Source organism: Mastomys coucha, unplaced genomic scaffold (genome assembly GCF_008632895.1).
Source record: "Mastomys coucha isolate ucsf_1 unplaced genomic scaffold, UCSF_Mcou_1 pScaffold2, whole genome shotgun sequence".
Classification (NCBI taxonomy): domain Eukaryota; kingdom Metazoa; phylum Chordata; class Mammalia; order Rodentia; family Muridae; genus Mastomys; species Mastomys coucha.
In genome coordinates, this window is record NW_022196902.1 from 5,600,250 (window position 1) to 5,625,264 (window position 25,015).

General features: G+C 42.2%; 1 protein-coding gene across 10 annotated transcripts in view; it reads right to left on the reverse strand.

Moving 5' to 3' along the window:
• Phactr2 (phosphatase and actin regulator 2) overlaps positions 1-25,015 on the reverse strand; it is a 261,938-nt gene that overhangs the window by 75,051 nt on the left and 161,872 nt on the right. For 8 of the 10 annotated variants that reach the window (XM_031380440.1, XM_031380438.1, XM_031380436.1 and 5 more), the window contains exon 2: positions 2,713-2,880. The exons of the other annotated variants lie outside the window; for them this stretch is intronic. In XM_031380440.1, the coding sequence (XP_031236300.1) occupies positions 2,713-2,880 (168 nt within the window). The remainder of the gene's footprint in view (positions 1-2,712; positions 2,881-25,015) is intronic. 10 annotated transcript variants of the gene reach the window in all.

The following is a 25,015-nucleotide window of genomic DNA, read 5'->3' on the forward strand; positions in this document are numbered from 1 at the left end:
ACAGAGGACCTGAGCGGTTGTCTAGCACACAGAGGACCTGAGCGGTTGTCTAGCACACAGAGGACCTGGTTTCAATCCGTGGCACTGAAAGAAATCAAAAAAGGAACAAAGATGCTACAGCTATACTTGTATCCCTTTCCAAAGAACAAAAACAAAACAGGGAAACAATTAGAAAGGAAAAGATAGGAATGAAATTCTGAATACTAAGGCCAGGGAAGGGAGACAAGCTTGACTGTAGATGACCCTGCCGCACTACACATGGCCTAGATCATGTTCAAACAGCCTGGCTTTGCTATTTGAGATTTTTTTTTTTTTTAAAGAAGATACCACTTTCTTGGTTATTTTCATTTTTATGTTCCATTTTTCTTCAACATGAAGATGAAAAATCCCCCCCCACACACACACACACAGTGGCCCTTCAGTCACTCTACCACTGAGCTATACTCTCAGGCATTTTGATTTACTTAAGCTTCATGGGTACTTTCTTCAGGTCTTAACAGAAATTAAAGCCGTAAAATAAACATACAAGTACACCAAGGACTATTTCATAATTCAAATAGATAACAATGAAAGAGGAAGAAGAAATCCTCTGTACATGTCCTCTCTAAGAAGGGACATGTTAGTAGCTTCAGATTTACATAACAGGCAACAGAGATAATTGAGAGCCTCTTGTCTCCTCTCAACATCTTAATGTTGTACTCCAAAAGACTTGCTCCCATCTGGAGTAACCATGGCAACTCGCAGAGCCTGATTTTAGCAATGCTTGGGGAAACATAAGAGGAGCACTTGAGAAGGGCAACCTGGTTCCATCCACTCCGAAAAAACAGGGCTAACGAGATACCTAGCCAGAAACTATAACGCTGCCAAGACTCTTCTGGATCCCAAGTACAGAATCAGGAAGGGAAACACCTTAGAATCCAGCTCATCGAATCCACCGGATTTTAACAAAACAACAAACAAAAATGAGAAAACGAGGCTCAGAGGCTGTCTGGTGTGACCAGGATCATCTAGTGTTTGGTAGAAAGGAAATCACTTACTGGTCCCCACTCAGCACAGAGCCCACCATCTCCCACTGGCTTCTAATCTAGGAAGCCCTAGACATGGTAAAGGTCTCAGTATCCACCCCACCCCCCCAAATCCAAGTCTCCATCATTTTCTACATTTTATTGCTATGGTACAAAGAAGGACAATAAACTCATGAACCTACTGTCTACAAATGTCAGCTCCCAGCAATCTTTTCTCTTCTGGGCTTTTCCAACATCCCTCCTCCAAGACAATTCTGAAAGCATTCTCAGCTATCATTTTTGTTCATTAGACAGCAAGTACTCAACTTTTCTACCTGGGAGTGCTGCAGAGACACTTGTCTCCAGGGAGCTCTGCTTTCCCCGCTGCACACATTTGTGCTCTGTCTAGTATTTTCTATTCTGTTTCACAGCGCAAGGACACAAGGGCGGTCTTAGGTAGGTCTGTAAGATCTGCTCCATGATCCTGCACATGAGCTGATGTTTGCAGACTAGTATAATGAGAAATTTTAATATATTGTTTTGAACAGTAATAATGGAGAAAGCTGGACTTATATTAAGAGATAAATGTCTTTTGCCCTTAAAATTCCATGGATAGCCAGCATTTGGTTAGACTGAGCTTAGAATTAAAACCAATTTCCTCCACAAGTCCATATATAAGGTATGAACTAATAAAATTCTTTTGATTGATTTTTTTCTCATACAGTGTCTCTTTTTCATCCATTCTTTATGTATATAATTTTATATGCATTATTGCAAGGGTATCAGATCCTCTGGAACTGGAGTGTTACAGACAGTTGTGAGCTGCATGTTAGTCCTGGAAATTGAACCTAGGTCCTCTGGAAAAACAGCCAGTGCTCCTAACCTCTGGCCATCTCTCTATTCCTTTCACCCCTTCTTCTACTTTGATATAGGGTTTTATTATACAGCCCAGGCTGGCCTTCTGCTCAGAGTTCTCCTGCCCCACCCTCTGATGGGTTGGGGCACATGCCATCATGCCCAGTACAATGTAATTCTTGTTGTTCAATAAATCTACAAAGTAATGACAATGGGATCATTTCTCATCATCTTTCCTAAGACAGACTACTGGTTTGTTTTAAAGATACAATGAGAATTTAAACCTAAACATCAACAGACCCTTTTGTCCAATCACTTAAATCTTTTAAACTTCTGAGCCAGGCGTGGTGGCACACGCCTTTAATCCTAGCATTTAGAAGGTGAACTCAGAAGGATCAGGAGTTAAAGGCCAGCCATGGAGTGAGTTCAAGGTCAGCCTATAACAAGATCCTGTTCAAAGAAATATATAGTTTTAATTAACAGATATGTCTCTCCTAGAAGCAATAGATAGACAGAACACAACTCTGTATATATGAAAAAGTGGCTATGTCACCTCAACGCCCACAGACGCCATCCCCACCTGCAACCTTCTACTTCACCTCCACCTTTTCATGTGTTGGGATCTATATGAATTTACAAAAATGTATTTTAGTGTAAGGCTACATTAGAAAGCCAAAGTCGGAACAAAATTAAGGACAGTCAGAACTGTTAGATTGTTTCATCCTTAAGTGAAGTAACTTCATATTAAATGCAAATACATATTCTTTCAGAAAAAAAAAACACATAAAACACATGATTCACCTAGTCGAAGTGTTAACCGTTTATCGTTTTGCAACTGTGAGAGCGATCGTACCTGCTGAGGTCTCTCTAAATTTGTCACTGGTCTTCTTTTTCCTCCATTTCCAAGGCTTGAAGATTTTACCAATGGTGGAGAGTTTCCCCTTTCTCTTGAAGGGAGGTGTCTGGGAACCTGCTGGGGGGCCATCTGAGTTTGCTATGGAGGCTTTGTCTAGTCCATCAACTGTATAAAGAAAAATCAAGTTAGAGAAAAGCTGCGATGACGGTGAAACAGCACTATCTGTCTTTTCGTGGACTGCTAACAGCAACTTTCCTGCACTCTTGGGAATCTCACATAAAGTCTGGTTTGTCCCATTCTGCAGCTGGTAGGACTCCCTTGATATCAATCAGGGAATCCATCAATCATGAGTTATAGTCCCCCTAGGCAATCATTTTTGGGAAACAGAAAAGGAACAAGAGACTTACATAATAGTTAGGGCCAGACAAATAAAGAGCCGTGAACCAGAGCCCAGGCCATCTGCAACAACACATCAATGTGTCTTAGCATCCCTGCAATAGGATGCTCCTCCACAGCTAGTGGGACATCCTCAGCAAGGATTTCATAGTCAAGGCGCTGTGAAAACTATGGTTTGTCCTTCACAAAATAAAGTGTGGTGCCAGGAACCTAAACTACATTTTTATAATGCTAGCACTGTTGTGTGCTTCTGTTAGAGCAAACTTTCAGCCTCAAATAAACTGGTAGCTATTGTGAACAGCAGAACTCCGTGGCAAACATGGGCACGGCATGTGACAAAACATTATCTTCATCTGCCTTCAGTATTTTGTCATTCAGAAAGAAAGAAACCATACTCTACAGTTGCCTTACACTAAACTCCAGACAGAAAGGACATAATAATGACCTATATCATCCCAGCTCCAAATTTTGGTGACAAAAACCCAGACAATGACAAATGATGGCTTTACTCAGCCTTTTTATAAAGTGGATATTTGGACAATTATACAATCAGTTCAAATCAACAAAACCACTTAAGAGCTGAATCTAGGTGGCAAATGAGTTCAAATCTTCTCTGAAGTTTTGGAAACTTTCATAAGAAAATATTAAGGAGGAAAATAAATACAGATAGAATTTTCGTAGCCAAGACTTCCCCGAAGTACAAGATTGGGTGGGCCCCTCTTCCTGTTACTTTTGATATAACCATGGCATAAACCCCTTCGTTCAAACAACCTGAGTTCATTTCACAAACTCCATGCTGAAAAGGCCACATGTAAGAGGGAATGCACTGTGTGGTTCCATTTTTATCAAAATCTCAAATAGGTAAAGGAATCAGTGGCAAAATAAAACAAAGAAGGAAAAAAGAAAACCAGTAGGATTATCTGCAGAGACTGAAAACTGGGAGAGACAGAATTTATCTCAGTATTGGATGGACTACAGAAAACTGGTCACACATCTTTATGAAATTTTTCACATTTTACTTTATGCAAAATTAACCTTAGAAAACTCACAGAGTGAAGTCTGATTGATATGTGTGCTGAAGTGATTACAGGTGAATTGCGATGATATCCATCAACAGATGGTAGATAGATGGTGTGGTGGTTTGAAGAGGTTTGGCCCCCCTCATAGATTCATGTGTTTGAATGTTTGGCCCATGGAAAGTGGCATGATTGGGAGGCATGGCCTTGTTGGAGTGGGTGTGGTCTTGTTGGACAAAGTATGTCACTGTCAGGGTAGGCTTTGGGGTTTCCTCCTATGCTCAGTCTCCACCCAGTGTGGAAGAAAGTCTCCTCCTGGCTGCCTTTGCCTCAAGGTGTAGAACTCTCAGCTCCTCCTGCACCATGTTTGCCTGTACACTGCCATGCTTCCCACCGTGAGGATAATGGACTGAACCTCTGAACCTGTAAGCCAGCCCCAATGAAATGTTATCCTTATAAGAGTTGTCTTGGTCACGGTATCTGTTCACAGCAATGAAACCTAAACTAAGACAGATGAAATGAGCAGATGAGTAAATACCCAACTGTAGAAAAATGCTCCGTTGTTGAAGCTCTATGGTAAAGATGCGAGCCTGTGATGAAATATTCTCATCCTCTGTAGAGTTTTGAAATTTTTCACAATAAAAACTATCTGGAGAAGGGACAAGGAATAAGAAAAATCTAAAGTAAGCACTTCTACTTCAAGGGAGATATTTTCATTCCTATTCCTTTTCTGAAGTATACCTAGAAAAACAACTGCAACCCTGCATAACACTGACTTTTTAAAAAATGATTGTGAAATAGAGAGAAAGAAGGCCACCGTAAGATCTCAGAAAGGTGCTGTGGGGACTTTGTCTGCATCTCTCACTTTTATAGCTGAAGAAGTTAACAAACCAGATAGACCAGTGGGCACAGGTCAAAAGGACTCAACAAAAGCCTGCTCTTTCTAGCTACCAGACAGGGCTAAAAAAGACAACCTGGGAAGACAGAAAAGTTTAGACCACAACTATTGTGCTCTGGCCAAACACCACAAAGGAAACTCTGATCATGCATGCCAGCAAAAGCTAAATGCAGGAGTGAGGAATGAGGTTTTCACTCTCACGAGCCTCCAACTAGGAGCCCGATACCTCTGCCAGAGCTGTACTAACAGAAGACAAAACAAGAGGACCTTCATACCTACTAGCAAGTAAGAAAGCACCCCCACAATGCCAGTGGAGACCATGTGTGGAGCCTAGACGTTTACCCCATGCAGCAACTGGGGCTGTGTCAAACCCTGTCCACGGGGAATTCTACCCCTGCTGGGTACTAATGAGGACCTTCACATACAGGGTGGCAATAAGAACCGGGATTTTCACCTGTAGGCACGAGTGGCAAGCTGGCACTCATTGCTCGCTTGCACAAGTGTTAGATGAAGTCAATGGAAGCAGAAGGTTGAAATAAGATGTTGGAATCTCATGACATAATACATAAAAAGTTCAAGTTTTGATTAAAAAAAAAAATCCCCTGACATATGAAGAGCCAAGAAAATCCAAACTGAATGAACGACATCAATCAATAGTTACAGCATGTAGACAGCTGAATCGGCAAGCATTTTCCTTCTAATTACATATGGCAAGTCCTGCTCTTCTTTCTTACGATGTCTACTCTGATCCCAGGTGCCACCTTGGCAGAGATGCCACAGGCTTCTGTAAGTGGCCCTAACCCCACTTGCAACCAGACCCCTACAGAAGGAGAAATGGGGATGGGAGTCTGTACCCTAACTCAAAGGGGAGCCCCAGCAGAGAAGTAAAATCACTTCTTTCCTATTTAGCTACCTACTGTGAGCTACCAGACAAGCCACTGAGGAAGCATGAGCCTTGATAGTGAAATCTCACAGTAACGATGGATTTTGAACAACTGGATGTTGTAAAATATAGAAGAGCTGACCCCTGCAAACAGAGGAACTAATGTTTCCATCTGAAATTCGTCTCTGTGGCTACAGACCAATACCAAGTTTGTTCTTTCTTTCTTACATTAGAGAAGGAACATCACCATCTAGACTGCATACCTGGTTCTTTGACACAACATAAAGACTGGGATTTCTTTCCAAACCAGTGAGGTTCAGTCTATTTTAAACTTGTAAGTAAAAATAAACAAAGTAAAAATATATATATATGCAGCAACTTCCTTGATGACAAAGCTTCACAGGTGAAACAAAATAGCTGATGAGTTAAAAAAAAACAACCAAAAACCAAAAACCAAACAAAAACCACAAAAACCCAATTGTGTTAAATCCGTGACTGCATAGGGAATGAATGACGCTGTCTTCTCTCTTGCACCTTCAGTCCTATCTTCATCTCAAGTACCAAAGGCAGAGGCTGGTACCGGCAGACACAGCGGGATGTGCACAGGTGTGAGTGTGCACGTGCACTTGTTTGTGCATGCCCGGCACAGTGAATCTACTTGTTTTTATAACTGGTATGCTCTTACTTAAAACCACCCTTGCTGTCAGATGCTGTACGACGGCCCAGTTGGCCAAAAACAATTGTGCTTCTCTAAGCATGGGGGAGCAGGAAGTATGCGCAGAATAAGTCTTTTTTAGGCACTGAGAAATTGGGAGTACCACTGATACTTTATGCTTCTTCTTTTCAACAAACTCTGAACATCAGAAACTCCTTTGAAAGTTTCTGTAAACTCTTCCATCTAAGCCCAAACAGAGCTTGCATTTACACAGGGGGATGGCTACATCCCATCTATCTGTTTCCAATGTTAATCTTCACATACTTTCCTGTTGTTTTTCTTTTTCCTTGCTCTTCTTATGTTGAAGAGATCTGAACTATGTAGATCGGGCTGGCCTTAAACTCATAAACATCTTTCCCGGGCCTCCTAAGTGCTGGGATTACAGGAGTAGATCACATGCAACAATGATCTACTCCCCTGTTCATCATTACCTTCTGGTTCACACTAGAGACTTACATTTTTGAAGGTAGCACATTCTGAAATGCAGTCGTGCCCTCCCTGAATATGGAGATTTCACATATGAGCTATTGCCTAGCATAAGCCCATACTACTGAACTTCCTCACATTACCAACTGGTAAGGCTTCAAAGAGAGCATGCAGATTTTATTTTAAATTAAACAGAAACTCAAGCAACTTTAGCACAGCCATGACCATATAACTCAAAAAAAAAAAAAAAAATAAATGAAGCTACATAATTACTACATTAAAATTGTGAACTTTGGTGTTCTTTCCTCTGAGGCCTAAGAACAGACAGGGCTTCTTCGAGAAGAGGCCAGCTATTTAGTGCGAGAGTTTCTAGGTCTTTAAAAACAATATTTAGTGTTTTATGATATGTCAGACACCCATTTTCCACACACACAATCATTTCAGTCACTGAGAAAATGAGGCACAGTATTCCATTCATAAATCTAGTAACTGAAAGGTCGCTCAAAAAAGAGCCCCAGTGAAAGATCTCCTGGTGCTGACTCGGGGCAAGCTGGCAGCTAGCTACCTTGTGAAAAAGTAGTTGAAAAAGACGGTCTCAACTTTCTCTAAATACCATTAAGTACTTGCAGGTGTAGTTGGATGCACTTATAAAATCCAATAATAACAAAACCAGACAGAGATCATATGTAGTATTTATATTTCGCTAAGCCCACACTTTGAGGAAGCTAAAATGCAAAAACAAAAACAAGCAAACCGATCTTTATTTCCTTAAAATATGGCATCAGAGTCATCTTTCCTTTTGTGCACACATGTATGGCCATTCAATCATTATGATTATATTAAAATTATCGCGCTAGAGTTTTACCATGATTTCTTTGTGTTTCCATTTCAGTTCTACCACTAACCTTTATGGTCACAGAACACTCAGTAAGAAAACACAAGCACAGTGTGAAAAGAAGATTAAATTCTACCTCCCCCATTTAAAAAGCACATACGGAAGATTTAACTACACCCCTCCATTTAAAGGAAGCAATGGCTTTGTACATGTGCCATCATACATGAGGACAGACATATAGAACCAAATGGATCAAAAAGTCACAGTCTATGGATGCTACAAGTTACATGTTATCCATGATGACAATGTACAAGGTAGCCAAAGGGCCATCCTTGACCTTCTTCTCATTAATCACAGTTCATATTAGTTTGAACCAGATCTCTTCCCTTTTTTGGAAGTAAGATGAATCACCAATGAAGAAGACGAAAAGAATCAACTACAGGATACCCCATTTGGGCACAGGTTAGAAACCTCTGTATGTATATGGTGAGATGTTATACAAGTAAGCAAGTGGATGGCTGATGGCGGAAGTTACAGATAGAGAAGTAGGAATGCAAAATGTTCTACATGACACCAATGACAGTTGGGACATAACTGCATAAACTTGAGTTTTGCAAGGTAGGAAGGCAGGACATAGATTACCAGCATGGACACACACACTGCCAGGCACTCCCATATGTCTTTTCTTGGTTTCTGATAGTGTTCTTCAATAAAGGGAAAATCAAAAAGTCCATTCTGTATAGAAATGGATACTTCTGGGGTTGGGACACAGAAATATTAGACGAGTCCTTAGCACCTTTTATGGCTAGGAGGTAATGGGATACTCCAAACAAATGGAACAGTAGGTGTCAGAGAAACATGGGCAGGAACTCAAAGGATACTCAAAGCCAAATGTTTGAACAGTTTGGGCAAACTAAATAATATAGTACTAACTTATAACCCAAAATATAAAATAAATATCTGTGGGTCCATACTTACACAAATAAATATTAAATAAGTAAATTTGGGACAAAAGGAATCTGTACAGATGAGTTCTGATAATCTGTAGAAGGAGCTTACCTTCCCATGCCTTAAATGCCAGCACAGTGCAATTCCTTCTGAAGAGCACAAGTGTGGAGGATGACTAACTTCATAATAAAGGGCACTGAATCACCTCACCCAAGGTGACCAAGGTCATTGTCATCTGTGATAGATTGTGTTTACAGTAGCATTCTTCATGTGTTGTGATCAATCTGGATCTTCAACACCCACAAGCCAGGGACATTATGAGAAACTGTTGGAGAAGGCCAAGTTGAGGGACATGTCTGATATACCTGACTGATGCACCTCACACCAACAAGGCAATTAAAAACAAATGGAGTTTGAGTAACTGACAGTGAGAGGCCATGACATGGGTCCTTAGTGGGATCCTCCATCAACCACAGTGACATCAAGAAAACACTGTTGAGATTCTAATAAATTGTAGCTTGTAAGAAGGTACCATTGTCTGTCCTTTAGTTGTAATAAGTTTATCACATACACAAGAGACTAAGAGCAAGAGGAAATACAGCAGTATATGAGAATGCCACTATCTTTCCACAGTTTCTGCAAATCTAGGATTATTCTTTTATTAAAAAAAAATGTCTGTATCTGTATGTCTCAATGTGTGTTGGTGTGCTCACCCACGTCCCTGCTTGCAGACCCGAGGTGGACAGTGGGTGCCCGGCTCTGTCTATCTCTGTCTTATTCTCTTGAGCCAGGTTCCCTCCCTGAATTTAGGGCTAAGCTGACAGCCAGCATGCTTCAGTGATCCCTCTGTCTCTGCTCTCACCACAGCACTAGGGCTCCAGGCATAAGCCATCATGTCCCCTTTTTATGTGGGTGCTGGAGGTTCAAACTCGGGTCCTGGTGCTTATGTAACAAGCACTCTTGCCCATGGGTTTCCAAATTCAGAACTATTCTAAAAGACAAGCCATATTTTAATGTATCGTAGTCACCAACAAGGTAAATAAACATAGAGATCTGTATTTTTACAAATCTGTCCTTTCTGCCCTAAGAGGCATGGAGGGGTACATGAAAGGTTTCTGCCCCCAGGATTTTGGGGAAATAACATTTTCCAGTTGTCCATCTTCCTTCCCTTCCCTAACACTTTCATTTCCCAGAATTTTGGCACCAAGAGTATTTAAAGACCGCCATCCTGCTATTTCAGCATGTTTTAGCACATGACTACTCAAATTAAGTGGTAGTCAACATTTTCTGTAAGAGTGGAGAATGGGTTCACTGTCCACACCACGTCAGCAAGTACTTAGTTATAGTTACGGAGAGGCCAGGTACAGAGGGGAGATTCCAAACTCATCCCCCAACACACACATGTGCACGCATCCATATAAGGATAGTTGTCATGTACCGCTGATACAAAGTGGCAAATTCAGGATACAATGTTTCCTTGTTCTTCATTTTTAAGTCACTGAAGCCATTTTAATGATAAAGTTTTGACACTCAGCCAATTCAAAGGGCTGAAATTTATTCTGTAACAACTGAGCAGCCTCATTCCCCATAATGAGAGAAGAGTTGGACAACTAGGGCAAAGAAATCCTGAAGTCCATGCTTTTGTCCCCAAGCTCCTGAGAAGCAGAGAGCATGAGCTATTTATTCATTGGCTCACATTGGGTTCTTTTGCTCTCCCAACAGCCAGAAGTACTGAGTGCTTTATTAATAAAAGAACACAGAATGTCTCATATTTCTTGAGCACTTACTATTTGCCACAAACTCAGCAAAGTGCTTTGCCTGCACTAATTTGGCCTAATTTTCACAACTGTATGGGAGACAGGTATTGAAAGAGGGCATTAGCCGGGCGGTGGTGGCGCACACCTTTAATCCCAGCACTTGGGAGGCAGAGACAGGTGGATTTCTGAGTTCAAGGCCAGCCTGGTCTACAGAGTGAGTTCCAGGACAGCCAGGGCTATACAGAGAAACCCTGTCTCGAAAAACCACAAAAAAAAAAAAAAAAAAAAAAAAAAAAAAAAAAAAAAAAAAAAAAAAAAAAAAAAAAAAAAAAAAAAAAAAAAAAAAAAAAAAGAGGGCATCATTCAGTGTTCATGTGTTTATATCCACAAAGACAAAGATTAAAAATATATTGAGTAAGTAATATAAAAGTTATCCTACTGCGGTAACACAAGAGTTAAATGTGTCTGAATTTGGATCTTAAGTCATAGCGCCTGCCTCTAACACTAGTAATCTCAACAGGTTTCTTAAAAGGCTGGCTTCAGTGCTATGAACCTGAAAAATCCAGGGAGATCACAGAGCCAGTGGGGCTGGCGGGCTTCTTGCTCTGAAATTGCTCACACTCTGCTGAAGGAGCAGACATAGCCAGTGGGCCATGCAAACCAAAACCAAAAGTTGACTCACGGGAAGGAGGGAGGAACTCCAGCTGAAGGTGCTGGGAGTGTTTCTTAGGAAGGATTGTGACCTGGGGTCATTAAGATGAGGGAATTAAGAAGGGAACTAATACCCTGCAGGGGATGAATCCAGGATGGCTGAGCTTTTTGAAGCTTCTTGCAATTGCTGGGCTGGGCTCACAACAGACACATGAAACATATTTCTGGGAAAATATGAACAACTTATAAGGTTTTTGACCATGTGAAATGATCAAATATGAAGTGTTCAAAGAGAAACAGGAGTGTTTTGAACTTCACATAAATGGCAGATGCAAAGTGTCGGTCATCTGATTCCTAGTCAGGGGACTTCCCTTCCACCAGGCTGTCTGCATTACAGTATCCAAGCATACCTATCGAACCAGAAGCATCTCCTGCTATCTCTGAGGCAGCCAACTGTAAACCAGAAAGCAAAGCAGGCATTGCACAATCAGCACAGCCAATAAATCTCGGTTACTGTTGGCTTTTGATCACGAAATCGGGATGGTGAACTGTAAGCCAGAAAGAAGAGGTCTGGATCCCGGACCAACTTCAGCAGCAGCCCTGTGACCTTGAGTGAGGACCCTGGTTTTTCAGTGCTGTAAATCAAGAGACTGGGCTAAGTGATCTCATGGTGCCTCTCTAACCACTCAGGTTCTCTTGGTTCTCCACCCACTTTGGCTGAGTCACATTGAAGAGAAGCTCTGAGTGCCCCATGGACACTGCTTATCACCTACCCATCACTACAGAATAGGGAATAGGTCCTAGTCACGTTGTCCCATTTAGTCCAAGAGCAAAGGGAAGCCCAGAGAAATCAGGTAACTTGTCTAAGGTCCTATCAGGTGCTAAGACAGAGCCTTGGTCTGCCTCCAGAGCGCCCTTTACATAGAACAGAGTGCTATCGTGGGTGAGAGTAGATCTCAGTTTCAAAAGCATGTAAGATTTAAACTCAGACAGTGAATCATGACCCGGTTTTGCCCTCAGCCATGTGCTTGGACTTGTCCAGAGTTGGGGAAGGTACTGTTTCGATCTCTCAGACAATGTCCAAGGCCATCACAGTTCATTCACACTTGTGGCAGGCACCGTGTAGTGTTAATTTAATAGACATTTTCTCTTCATTTTCTATTGAGTGTACTCATTTCATTGTACAGAGAATTGTTATTTGCTATAAGATTAATTCTCAAAATTCAAAACTATCAATTTTTAAACTTTAAGAAAAAACCAAAAAACAGAAGCAGCCATTCCTTCTAAATTCCCAAAGGAAAATGCTACGAAAGACTTACATCTGCCTGTTAAGCACTGACAGAAAATTCCAGAGTTTAAACTTGTGGCCCAAAGTGTAGGATGGTCTGTTTGTGCAGCTGTGTGACATCCTGATTCATGGACGTGCACAGTATCCCCTAGACTTGCTACAGGGTATTTCACAGATTAAATAAAGTCATTCATGTATGGGGATTAAAGGAATTCTGATTGAGTGGGCAAAGGGTCATTTTGCAAATGGAAAACATCAATTTTAATGAAAACACAAAGTATTTTAATTTTTGAAAACCATTATAACCACTATGAGCAAAGGTTTCTATACCAACAGATGAGGGGTTTGTACAGGAACAAGAAGTTGGTTAAAGGAATGAAAGCTAGGACAGAAACCAACCAGTCTCTGACCTTGCTATGCTCAGGCCCTTACCATCTCCTACAGCAGCTCCAGAGTCTGGGATGAGTGAAGGAGAGGAAAAGTTGTGCATATTCTTTGTGGACAATCTGCCAAGTAAGACAGAATTTCACCTCATTGGTCTGGGGATAATGACCACCCTGTGTAGGCTGAGCACATACAGATGGATGAAAATTAGGGGAGAAAATGAAAGGTCTTATATATAAACTATTAAGTTTTAAAAAAATGTAGCCTTGGTGATGTGGGTATATAGTCACCAATATACAGGAAGCCAGGAGGATTTCAAGTTCAAATTCTTGCTGGGTTACAGACTGAGTTCAATAGTAGTCTGGACAATTTAGTAACACCCTATCTCAAAACAGAAAGGAAACAAAAAGGGCTAGGGAAGGGCCCAGTTAGTAATGTGCTTGCTAGACAAGTTTGAAAGCCTGAGTTTTGAACCCCAGTATCCATGTAAAAAGCTGGGTGTGGCAGCACATTTGCATCCCAGCATTGGGGAGGTGACAGCAGATGGACCTGCTTGATAGCTTAGCAGAATAGGTGACCTCAGTACTCAGTGAGAGACTCAGAAAATATGGTACACACAAAGTGATAAAGACTCATGGTAATCCCATCCCCAGGCATGTCTCTCTCTCTCTCTCTCTCTCTCTCTCTCTCTCTCTCTCTCTCTCTCTCTCTCTCTCTCTCTCTGTCTCTCTCTCTCTCTCTCTCTCTGTGTGTGTGTGTGTGTATGTGTGTGTTTGTGTATACAGGCTTGGGATATAGACGAGTCCTATATAGAATGCCAGCCTAGTATGTAAAAGGCTCTAGGTTCAATCACATTATTTTAATAAGCAGAAAAGTACGTAAATAAAAATAAAATCTAGTGAAATAACATCATTTTAAAGTCCATGGCCAAATTTTGATTCACCCAAAATCATGAAAAGTTCTCCAGAGGATGAATGGGACAGAAATATCAACAGACCAGACAAAAGAAAGGTGGGTAAGATCTCTTAAAATGTTTTATAATATCTATGTATGTATCTATGTGTATTATCTATCTATCTATCTATCTATCTATCTATCTATCTATCTATCTATCTATCTATCTATCTTCTATCATCTCCAACTATTATTACCTAGTAACCTCATCAAGTCTCTAAAGCAGGTATCTGCTAAGAAACTGGTGGCCACACATAATACTGGATTATTTCCTGGAGACAGACATGAACTTTGCAGGAATATAGAGAGAAAACAGGATGCTGGAAGATAGATCCCACAGAAGAGGATTTATGTCGATTTGTCATGCAGGGTCCCAAGGCTCCAGATTTATATCCTTGTAGTCCAGCTTCAGAGCTGAGTGCAAACAAGCCAGGCATTTGAACTTGGAGAAGCAAATGGAAAAGGACTGAGAATGATGAATGGATCCCAGGGACGCAGCAGAGGAAGAAGAGGAACTGCCTGGAGCTCTCGACGGCCCTAACTTCTACAGAGTGTGGGAGGTGTCCGGCGGAGGGTGGACTTAGGGGAAATACTGTTAGGCTGTGTTTAGATCCCATTAACCTCAGGTGTTGGCAGGACATCTGGGGGAAGATGTCCAAAGACGGTCAGAACTGCATTACTGACACACTAGGCAAGAAGTTGGAGTTGAACTTCGTGCCGTCTTCCAAACAAAGGCAGCTGCAGAGAGACAGAGATGAACCCAGAGAGACAATTACACTGGGAACAAGTAAGCTCTGTGCAATAAGAAACCTTGAACGTTTTTTGGCACTGATGATGACTGAGCCCAGGAAAAGATCTGTTTGCTGTTTGTTTAAATGCATAAAGGGTGAAGAAGGGCTCCGAAGCACAAGCATGGTCTGAGAAGGCCATGGGGTTGGAGAGGGGAAAAAAAGTCTAGGCAAGAGGGCTACAGAGTCATGCTAGGCAGAAAGCTCATCCAGCCACAGGCAGACTAAAGGGAGACTACATTCCTTAGGGTGGCAACAAGACCTGCACTGGTGGGGTAGAATCTGAATCTCATCTGGTGACTATGAGGTGACCAGGAAGTCAGGAGATGATGTCAGCAAAGGCATGTTCAAGTAACACTCACCAGATGACACAACTTCACATGGAGATGTACACAGCCCTAGAGCGAGGTGGAGGCAAGCAGCATGGAGAGCGTGTGTGTGTGTGTGTGTGTGTGTGTGTGTGTGTGTGTGTGTGTGTGTGTGTGTGTGTATAGGGGTGAGGCTGAGTTGGGATGTAGCTCAGCTGGTACACTACTAACACAGGTTTCACAAAGCTCTGGCCTCCATCTCCAGCACTCAAGAACCCAGGAGTGGCGGCATACACCAGCAATCCCAGCAATCTAATGGATGCAGGACGATTAGGAGTTCAAGATCGTCCTTGGCTACATAGTGAGTTCAAGGCTAGCACTGAGTACACCGCAGCTGGGAAAACAAACACAATAATAATAATTAAAAAGCAGGGGGTGGGGGGAGGATTATTGCTAGAGAGTAGTTACCAGGGACAGCCAGGTTTGGGGCCGACCAGAAAAGTAAGACGTCTACAAAAAGATGGAGATGTGGAAGGAAGTACTGACTACAGAATGGAAGCATTTCATCACAACTGATTTACAACTATTACAGAGAAGGGGCAGGGATGCAGAGTTCTTTCCTTGGCAGGCAGGATCTCTGCCTTAGGGAACATCGAGCCATCAAGGGAGGACATGGTCACTCGACGTAGACCTATGGTGTGTGAGGAGTGCAGCACATGATAGTGCTGCTGGGCCCACACTGATGCCACTGAGGGTTCCCATGACAGGCACGACAGGAATCAGTCTCCAAACTATGAGTCATGATTTGGAGTGAAATTACTCAAGGGCTTTAGCCTAATTTCATCATGCTGCCTAACAGGTGGGGAAATACCCTGTTCAAATTAGACAGGAAGCTATTGAAAAGTAGCAGAAGGAGATTAGCATTCCATAGTTTGTACAGCTAGTTCTCCTGAGACGGAGGAACAATCCCACCAATTAAAAATCATCTTATAACAATGATGCCTTTACCGCTGATTTTGATTTTTTCACTCCAGTATAGCCAATAAGGGTATTTCACTTGCAAAATATCCCATTTTGGTTTCTTTCTTTAAAATTATGTGTGGGTTCAGTGAGCATTCTGGCAAACAAATTGTACCAGCTGCACTTGGGTACAACCCCAAACTCAAAGCCCCTGAATCCAGTCTGGACACTATCCAGGCGACTGGCTCATTCCAAAATTCTTTTCTCATAGTGTGCTTATCAAGAATTTCAATACTGAAGGCACCCAAAATTTGTATGAGAATGTTGGGGACTCTATCTGCAACTGGAACTTACAAGTGGCTAGATGCAATTCACTGATGTTTTCAAAAGACATACAGATAATTACTAAGTGAGCAAGGAGGTAAAAAAAAAAAGCCATCTCCTTTCTTAAAAATGTGTGTGTTCGTGTCAAGGGTCATGCCTGCACACAGGCAAGCCAGAGGAGCAACCTCAAACATCATGATGTGGGTAACATTCACTTGATTTTTATTATTTCTTTATTGTAAATAATTTTTCTATACAATATATTCTGATCCCAGGTTCCTCTCCTTCAGCTCCCCTACATCTGTTCCACCTCTCTACTAATCCAACCCTGCCCCTTCTTCTCTCTCTTTTTAGAAAACAAAATAGGCAAAAGAATAAAGAAAGCAGGATAAAACAAAACAGGAAAAAATAGAAAAATCATGAGACACACATATACATACACACACATATACACACACTCACATACATACACACTAGTGTGTGTGCGCGCACACACACATGCATGTACATGTAGATACACACAAAGCCCATAGAAACACAATAGGAGAAACTATAAAGCAAAAGACCTGTAATATTAAAAAAAAGTCCAAACATAACATTATAAGACAAAACATCTCCCAAAATACTATCGAGCTAGTTTTGTGTTGACCAGCTACTGCTGGGTATGGGATACGGGTTTGATTTGTATACACAGTGAGACTCTACTGAAAAACAAACCTATTTTTTTTCCTTGAGAGCAGCTGCTGGTTGGAGATAGCTTGTAACCCATCCACTTTTTTGTGTGTGTGAAGACAGGGACTGTCACTCTCACCAATTAGGAAGAGTTGGTATGGCCAATGAGACCCAGGGATGAGCGTGCCCGCTTCCACCTCTCCAGCACTGGATTTCCAGTGGGAACTGCCACTTCTGGTTTTTTATTTCATTGGTTCTGTGGCTTGAACTCAATTTCCCCAGGCTTTAAGGCACTTTACTATCTTAGCCATCTCCCCAACCCAGGGTCACCTTCGTATCATGAAGAAATACGTACCCTTACCATCTCAACCTATCAGGTCAGGAACCAAATAGGCTTTTCCCGCCTTTCTATACTGTACCTATGTCACAGAAATTTCTGGTTAATGTTTATAAATAAATACCTAATCCAGGGTGGAAATATGGCATATAATTCCCAGCTCCTGGCCTAACTAGGTCATGACTTATTTTATCAGGTCTTCAGGTTTTTCACTCAGAGAAAATTATTCCCAATAGTGTGTTCCTGTAAAACTCAAAATATTTTGAAAGATAATATAACAAACACTAATGTCTGAAACTGGAAAACTATCAAAGACAGCTGGAAGGATGATAAATGCTCTTAAGAATGGTTTAGACTTGGCTGACACATTTCTTCAGGTGAACAAATGCTTAATTTCGGCTTGGGAAGGAATGTGGAGACACTTCATCAAAGGCAAATAACTGAAAACCATCCAGAAGGCTCTCTATTGAGAAATCTCTACTTCCCCTCATGGTAAGTGCAAAACAGTCATTTCTTCCTGAGCACATTCACAGCCATGCCACTGACAGCTCCAAGCTTTTCCAAACATGCTTAGGAACAGCTCAAATTCTCCAGTTTCACCTTCTTTATTCTAACTAGGGGGGGTCATAAAAAAACAAAACAAACAAACAAACAAAAAAAACCCATATCTTTGTGATTATAAAGAAAAAGCTACAAAGAAGCCAGTACTTAGAAGGCAGAAGCAGGAAGATCTCGGACTTCCAGAATAGCCTGGTCTATATAGTGAACCACAAGACAGAGCTTATCTGGAAAAACGACAAAACAAACAAGCAAAAAAGAAAGAAAGAAAAGAAAGGAAAAGAAAAGGGAAACTAGAAGGAATTGGAGTGGGAGAGGGAGGAGTGGAAGTTATGTAAATACAGAACTCATGTAAAATCACAAGTTTTCTAAAAAGATGGACACAAAGGCAAACTCTCGATGTACATGGGAATGGATTCTACCTTGCTTTTGTCTCTCTGCTTTGTTAGGCATCACACAGGAAACTCCGAATCTCATAGACAACCACGAAACCAAACCCAAATAGACTGTATGTTAACCTAAATTAAAATTTCATTTTCCCATTATTATGGATGGCTCAAGTCAATCCTTGACTTCCAAGCCACTCAGTACTTGAGAAACGTGTTGATCTCCAAGATGAAGCTGTTCTGAGGCTGTAGTGAATGGCTGGTGGTGTACTATAATGTGCTCAATACCATTCTTTCAGACTAACCCATCAGCAAAGGGTTTCTGACACAACCTCAGCAGAGCTTACCATCTCTCCTCTCCTGAAAGGCAGTCTGCGGCTAGCTGCTTAGCTCTACACCACAGTGCTTCAAGAAGCTGGTGAAAGGTCTGCCTCAGTGAATCCTTCAGCTACTTGACAACCCAGTATGGCTTTGGATGTTTTAGAAGACCAAGAGATGATCACTTTTAGTATAAACACAGACCTGTGAGGAAGGGGGGCGGGGGGAGACACAGGATTCCAGAGCCAGAAAGACTTGAATAATCTGAGCTTTCGTTTCCTAACTGCTAACCTTAGGCAAGTAATTCAACCTCGTGGAGTCTTCGTATGGCTGGAGTTCACAGAAATAATAAATGTGAACCAGTAGAAATGGGGCCAAGGAAAAATTTGAGGGAATGAAAGGAGTGTGGGTTATGGCCCAGAATATTCAGGGTAGTGAAATTTCTTTGAAAGATATTTGTTTTTTTGTCTTCTTGAAAAAGGCTCCAGGAAACCAAAAACACACTTATAAAACAGACTCCCATACACCCATCAAAATAGATCCCTGCATTCCCCAGTGTTCACAAGACAACTGCTGTGAGCTGAGGAGACCAGCTAACACAGGCAGAAAGTAAAGGCCCTCAATTAAAGAAAGGAACCAGGAGAGAAAAAAAGAAAGAAAGGACCAGCAAGAGGGTTGGCTCTGCTTCTCACCAGCTGGGAAGCTGTTAAATTCATTGTTATGCTCATGACTGGAAAAAAAAAGTTAAGGAAGAAAAAGGGCAAAATAAAAGGTAGTCTTTCTATTCAAAAGACTGGTTGACCATCACTCACAGAGTGGAGCACTTAATCAACCCTGCTGAAAACCCAGTCAGGAACTGGCCTCCTCTAAACAGATACAAGCGGCTGCTGTTGCTTTGTTTTTTTTCTGAAAAGCTTGGATTTTATCGAGGCATTGCTACAACTGCCAAAAATAAGGAAGTTGCATCTGACGCTTGTTTCCAAATAAGTTGAATGTCAAAATCTAAAGGGAAAATTTTTTTTTCCGTTTCATGATTCCATTAACTTCAGATACTTTACAGCCACCGGTATGGCCACATAAAGGACTAAGTCTGGAAGAACTCCACTACATCGATGGCCTGGCTGAGAAACAATCATTAATGCATTTGGTTAATTACGTACCCTTCAATTTCTAAGATCTAACAAGATTTGAGCACTCTTCCTTCCCTCTGTCCCTAGGACTGGAGTAACCAGCAACTGGTTTGTACCACTTAAGTTGTACCAGCATTGTAGGTTCACAAGCAACCATTAAGATTTTAGTTCCCTGCACCATATCTAGGACTTCATCTGCAAGCTTTGGGATTCCAAGTTTTGAATCTGAAACAGAGTCTCATAGCCAAGTAAAGTGTTCTTGCTTGGGAAAACACCAATGTCCTGTGACTCTTAACCTTCCTCAGATTGAGCGCTCAGCACATTCTAATCTTGGAAGAGCCTTAAAAAGGCCAAACCAATCGAGATTAACACACACGGATACTTGGTTAAGAACATCTGTGCATCCTCACTCGATGCTCACCCTCACTAGTAACATGGACTGATGTCAGGGCCTAAGATAACAGGATCCTACATGGAGTTCTGGGGAATGCTTTTCTTCTCAGCCACCCAAAGTCTGATTTACTTCAAGGAAATTCCCAGTCTAAGAGATGCCTATAAAATTAAGGTCAAGGAAGATGGCTCAGTAGTAAAACCACCTGCCGTGTATGCATAAAGACCTGAGTTTGGATGCTCAGCACCCGCATACAGCTGGACATAGTATCCAGTGTATGTAATCTCAGTGCTCCAATGGGAGCTGAGAGGCAGAGATAGGAGAATCCTGGGAGCTCCCAGGCCAGCTAGCCTAGTGCACATATGCAGGAGCAAGCAACTCAACAAGAAAGACCAATACCTGAGGCTGCCCTCTGACCTATAAACATACCCACATGCATAACACACACACACCACAAAATAAAAGTAAAATTCAGTCATTCATTAAGTTAACGGAGATTTTTGAAAGCTTTTCCAAAAGGAAGGAAGAATGCTGTTTCATCGAATCTTACCACTGTGCTTAAACAGCTTGGGGGATGGTTTCTATCTGAAATGAGTTTTCAGCCTGTCAAACACTATCTCCATTTCTGTTATAGTACAAATAGAACACCTACAGGAAACTAGGAAGAGATTAGACACCATTGTGGAAAATGTACTAGGTGTTTTACAATATGGAGGGCTAGAAAGCACAGATGTGGCTCTGTGACAGAACACTTACTCAGCATGTGTGAGGCCCTGAGTTTGATCCTTAGCATCACCCTACAAGCAAACAAAGCTGAGAACACAAAGCATACGGACAGAATTCCAGCACAGTCAGTAGCAAACTTGGCGTCTTTGAATTATCAATGTGCTTCAATGGGGCTGCCATATTTTATGGAAAGAACATTCTTATTCTGTCTTGATTTGGGCAGGTATTTAAATACCATCTTTCTCCAGCATCCCTCCTCTCTCTCTCCCTCCCTGCCTCCCTCTCTCACACGCATGTGCACACACAATAAAAATGTAATAAAAACTTTACAGAAATCAAGGAAACTAGAATTAGGTCAATTGATCTGGTATCTTGGTGGGCCATGACTGATGATCGTAGCTGTGCACAGATTTTTAGGGTGCTGCCATGGGCTGAACTGTCATGCTGATGCCCTAACTTCCAGTACCTCAGCCTGTGACGGTTTTCAATACAGGGCTTGTAAATGGGTAACTGGGATAAAGTGAGATCATCCGATATGGCTGACATCTTAAAAGCCTGCATAGGCAGAACTGTGAACACAGGGCTGACGGTGGGAGGACTCAGAGGGAGGACCAGAGGGGAGCCCAGGGAGGTAGACTCTCAGCACAAACTGATTCTCTTGACACCTTAGACTTTGAAATTCTGGTTTCTAGAATTTTGAGAAACTAATTTTCTGTCACTGAAGCTACTGAGGCTACAGTATTTTTCAAGGCAACCTTTTTAGACATACAGATACTTTTTATGATCTGTAAGGCTATTTATTAACATGTTGATGGTAGACCAAAAATGTCACCTGGCTTCCAACCTCACCTCTTCCTCAGCTCACTTAAGAGGGGACAAGAAGGGCTTTTAACGGCTTCTTCTAGGAACACTGTAAATGGTTTTATAAACTAAAACATCTTTGTTTGTGTAATGAGGTATACATGTATTCTGACATTTTGTGGTTGGATGTCTGAAGGGGATTCAGTTTTGAAAAATACACAATTCTAAACTCTTTCAAAAAAATCTCATGTTTGATTTTGCTCTTTTTATTCATGTTTGCTTTAAAAAAAAAAACCTGGCAGCCAAATATTTTCCAATGAACAGAACATTCGCCATGCACATATGTATACAATCCTGCCTTAGAAGCTGTAGGAAAATGAAGCGCAGCTCCATCAGGCCAAAAGGAACACAGAGCCTGGGCTCAGTGAACTTGTTCTGGTTTATTCCAGGTTTCCACCAGGTTTCCACCCTCACCCACCTCATCCATAAACACTCTGGCAGATCAGCACACGTCAGCGTCACAGGGACACAAGACATTTTGAAAAGCACAAAACCTCTGAATAGATGAAACTGGAAGCGGAGGTCCTCAGCCAGCCAACATGGCTGCTCTCTTCATCCCGCTAACTTTCTGGCTGTTACCAGACCATGTCACACCAAAAGGTAGCTTCCAAGCAGAGCTCCACCTCCTACCCCAGAACAATTTGAACTACCGAACGTTCTTCTGTGGGGAAGCTGAAAAGTTCTCTAGAGAAAGCTTTTTAAGAGCCCTGATTAAGACTGAATGGAATTTACTTCATGCTGGGCAATGCACTGGAAATAAGCACCTAACCAAAAGGAGAGACCCCTTGAAGTACAGAAAGAGGGGGATGAAAATGCCAAACATTGTCTAAAAAGGAACACATGAAAAGAGTTTGTGAATAAATGATTGCTTCCTCTTGGAGTTTCCCCAAAACACTGCCCACATTTCTAACAGGGCAAAGGGCTCAGCCTCTTAGAAATAGATTTTACTAAAAATCTTCCTCGCAGTTCTTCCTGCTGGATACTAAGTGCCTGGTTTCCTCCTGGGCTCTGCTTTCTGGGGTGGGTCCCTCAGGAAGTAGCTGGCCTGAGATCCCAGGACTCGTCCCAAGCTGGCAACAACTTGTGCCTGTAGCTTTTCACCAGGGGTCTAGTTACCTCACCTTTGCATGGAACACGGTTAGTTCAACTCAGTTGTAGGAAATCAGTGACTTGCCTTCTTGTAATTATAACAAAATGTATAGAAAACAAAAATGTTTTCTGGCAATAAGATTACTGCCAGAACCCAAAAACTGTCCCTGAAGGTGGGAAGATTTGTTCCTGGATAGAGATTAATGAGGACCAGTTTCAACAGGACACCAAGTGAAGACTAGCAGTCTCTGAACCAGACATTGTCCCTTCTGCCTCATGTATAGAGGGACAGACACCATCATCGAAGAGAAGTGTAACTTGAAGCCACCTTTCAGGTGCTCTTATCTAGGACTATTTTCTAGAGGTCATGTCTCACTCTAAGTCTTCAGAAGGCTCCTGAAATCTCACACTGAGACCCTCCACCAGAAGACTCAGCTGTAGCGGATCCAAGATATGAAGACAAGAAATCCGTGTTTCTACTGAGCATGGTAGAGGATATCATGCTTGAGAAAGTTTATGAAATGCCACTCCTCAGGGCTTAACATGCTAACTGTGCATCAGGACCTGGCCTCTGAAAAGGCAATGGTACCCTGAGAAAATGCAGGGAAGTGACAATCAACCTCCACAGAACTTAAAAAAGAATGTTTCTTAAAATGTCAGTACAGCAAACATATTAAGTTAGTCTACGTATCCATAAGACTTTTAAACTTTCATACACTTTTTTTTTTTAAAGCCATTGTAATAAGTAGGGTCAAAGTTGAGATTTCATGTGACAATCATCCAAAAAAGGCCTTTTGAAATAAGTTCAAACACCATCTGCTAAAACTAAAACTAAAGTCTTTGTACGTAAGAGGAAAGGATGGTCCCGACTGATTGGAGGGGGTCTGCTGTCTGCGCTGACTGCCCCAGCTTTACTCTCGCTACCCTAAGTCCCAGGCAAGCTACCAACCAGCCATGAAGCAAAGGAAAGGCATTCTCTAATACAAGAACCACCTGCTCCTCAACACCCAAAGAGGTCCCATAAGGCTCTCTCAAGACACTGTCTGTGAGCAAAGCAGAGGAACAGATCCGGGGAGAAGGTGTATGGGGGGTGACACGGGATCCAGCCACCTGAGAGAATCAGGAGGAGACAAGCCTACTATTAAAGCCCTCCAGAGCAAACTGTAGGAGAGCCCTACATAGGGCTCAAACAGAGAGAGAAGAGATTGACCTAATTGGAGACTGAGTACAGGTACATAGCAAATGCCAAGAGGGGAACAAAGGCTATGCCAGAGAGTGAAAATGAGCAGAGACCAGCGGTCACTAGGCTATTTATTTACTTATTTAAGTTATATGGACTCCTGAGCTAATCAAAAGTCCAAATAAGCTTGCTGGGAGCAGGGTGAAGCGGGAGAACAGAAGAGACACCACTTGAGGTGAAGGCAAGGCAGGGAAGGCACCCACATATTTAGTTTCCACACTGGAGAGGGGTGGTCAGGAAACTGAGTGACAGAGTGAGTATCAATGTCAGGGTGCTGTTGAGACACTGGAGGTACACAGGGCAGGATGGACAGACAGCACTCTGAATTTCTTAGCTGCTTCCTAAGTGCCTTCCTACTGCTCTGAGAACACATGGCCAAGCAAAAACAGCTACTCTGTGTCAGGGACAGAGCTTAAAAACAAGACAGATAAACTGCTGCCTGAGAGAGAGAGAAAGCCCTTCAGCCTGGGGAGCCACCGCTCTGACAGAAGGAGACATTGAACAAATACACAGAAGCAAGGCCGTCTGAGAGTTAGGAGCCGTGAGGAAACCCAAGGCTGTGCATGGGTGCAGTGGGCCAGACTGGAAAGCGATAGGCAGGGGGATCTCTGAGGAGACTCTGGAAAGCAGCAAAGGTCTATGGGGAGGACCTACCCAGGCTTTGGCGATAAAATAAATGGCAGAGGCAAAAGCACCAGAAGGAAGGCCATCCGCAAGGCCAAGAGAGAGGTCAGACAGAAAGGACAAATATCACGTAGGATTGCGTGGAGCCTTGGGGATCAGACGGAGAAGTCTGGATTTCATTCTAAGTACAACAGGACAGTTTTGAGATGGACAACAACCCAAGTTTGCTCTTGAAAAATGACTTTAGCCGTCAAACAGCAAACCAATTGCAGAAGAAAGATCTGCTGCAGTTACCCGGGCAATGGTAGGCTAGGGCTTGGCAGGTGGCGGTAGACATAGGATGAAAACTACAGGCTGGGATGGTTTTTGGATGGAGACTCCGAAGGATGACCACCCCCTAGGCTTGTGACTTAAGGAAATGCAGGAGGTCCAGGGAA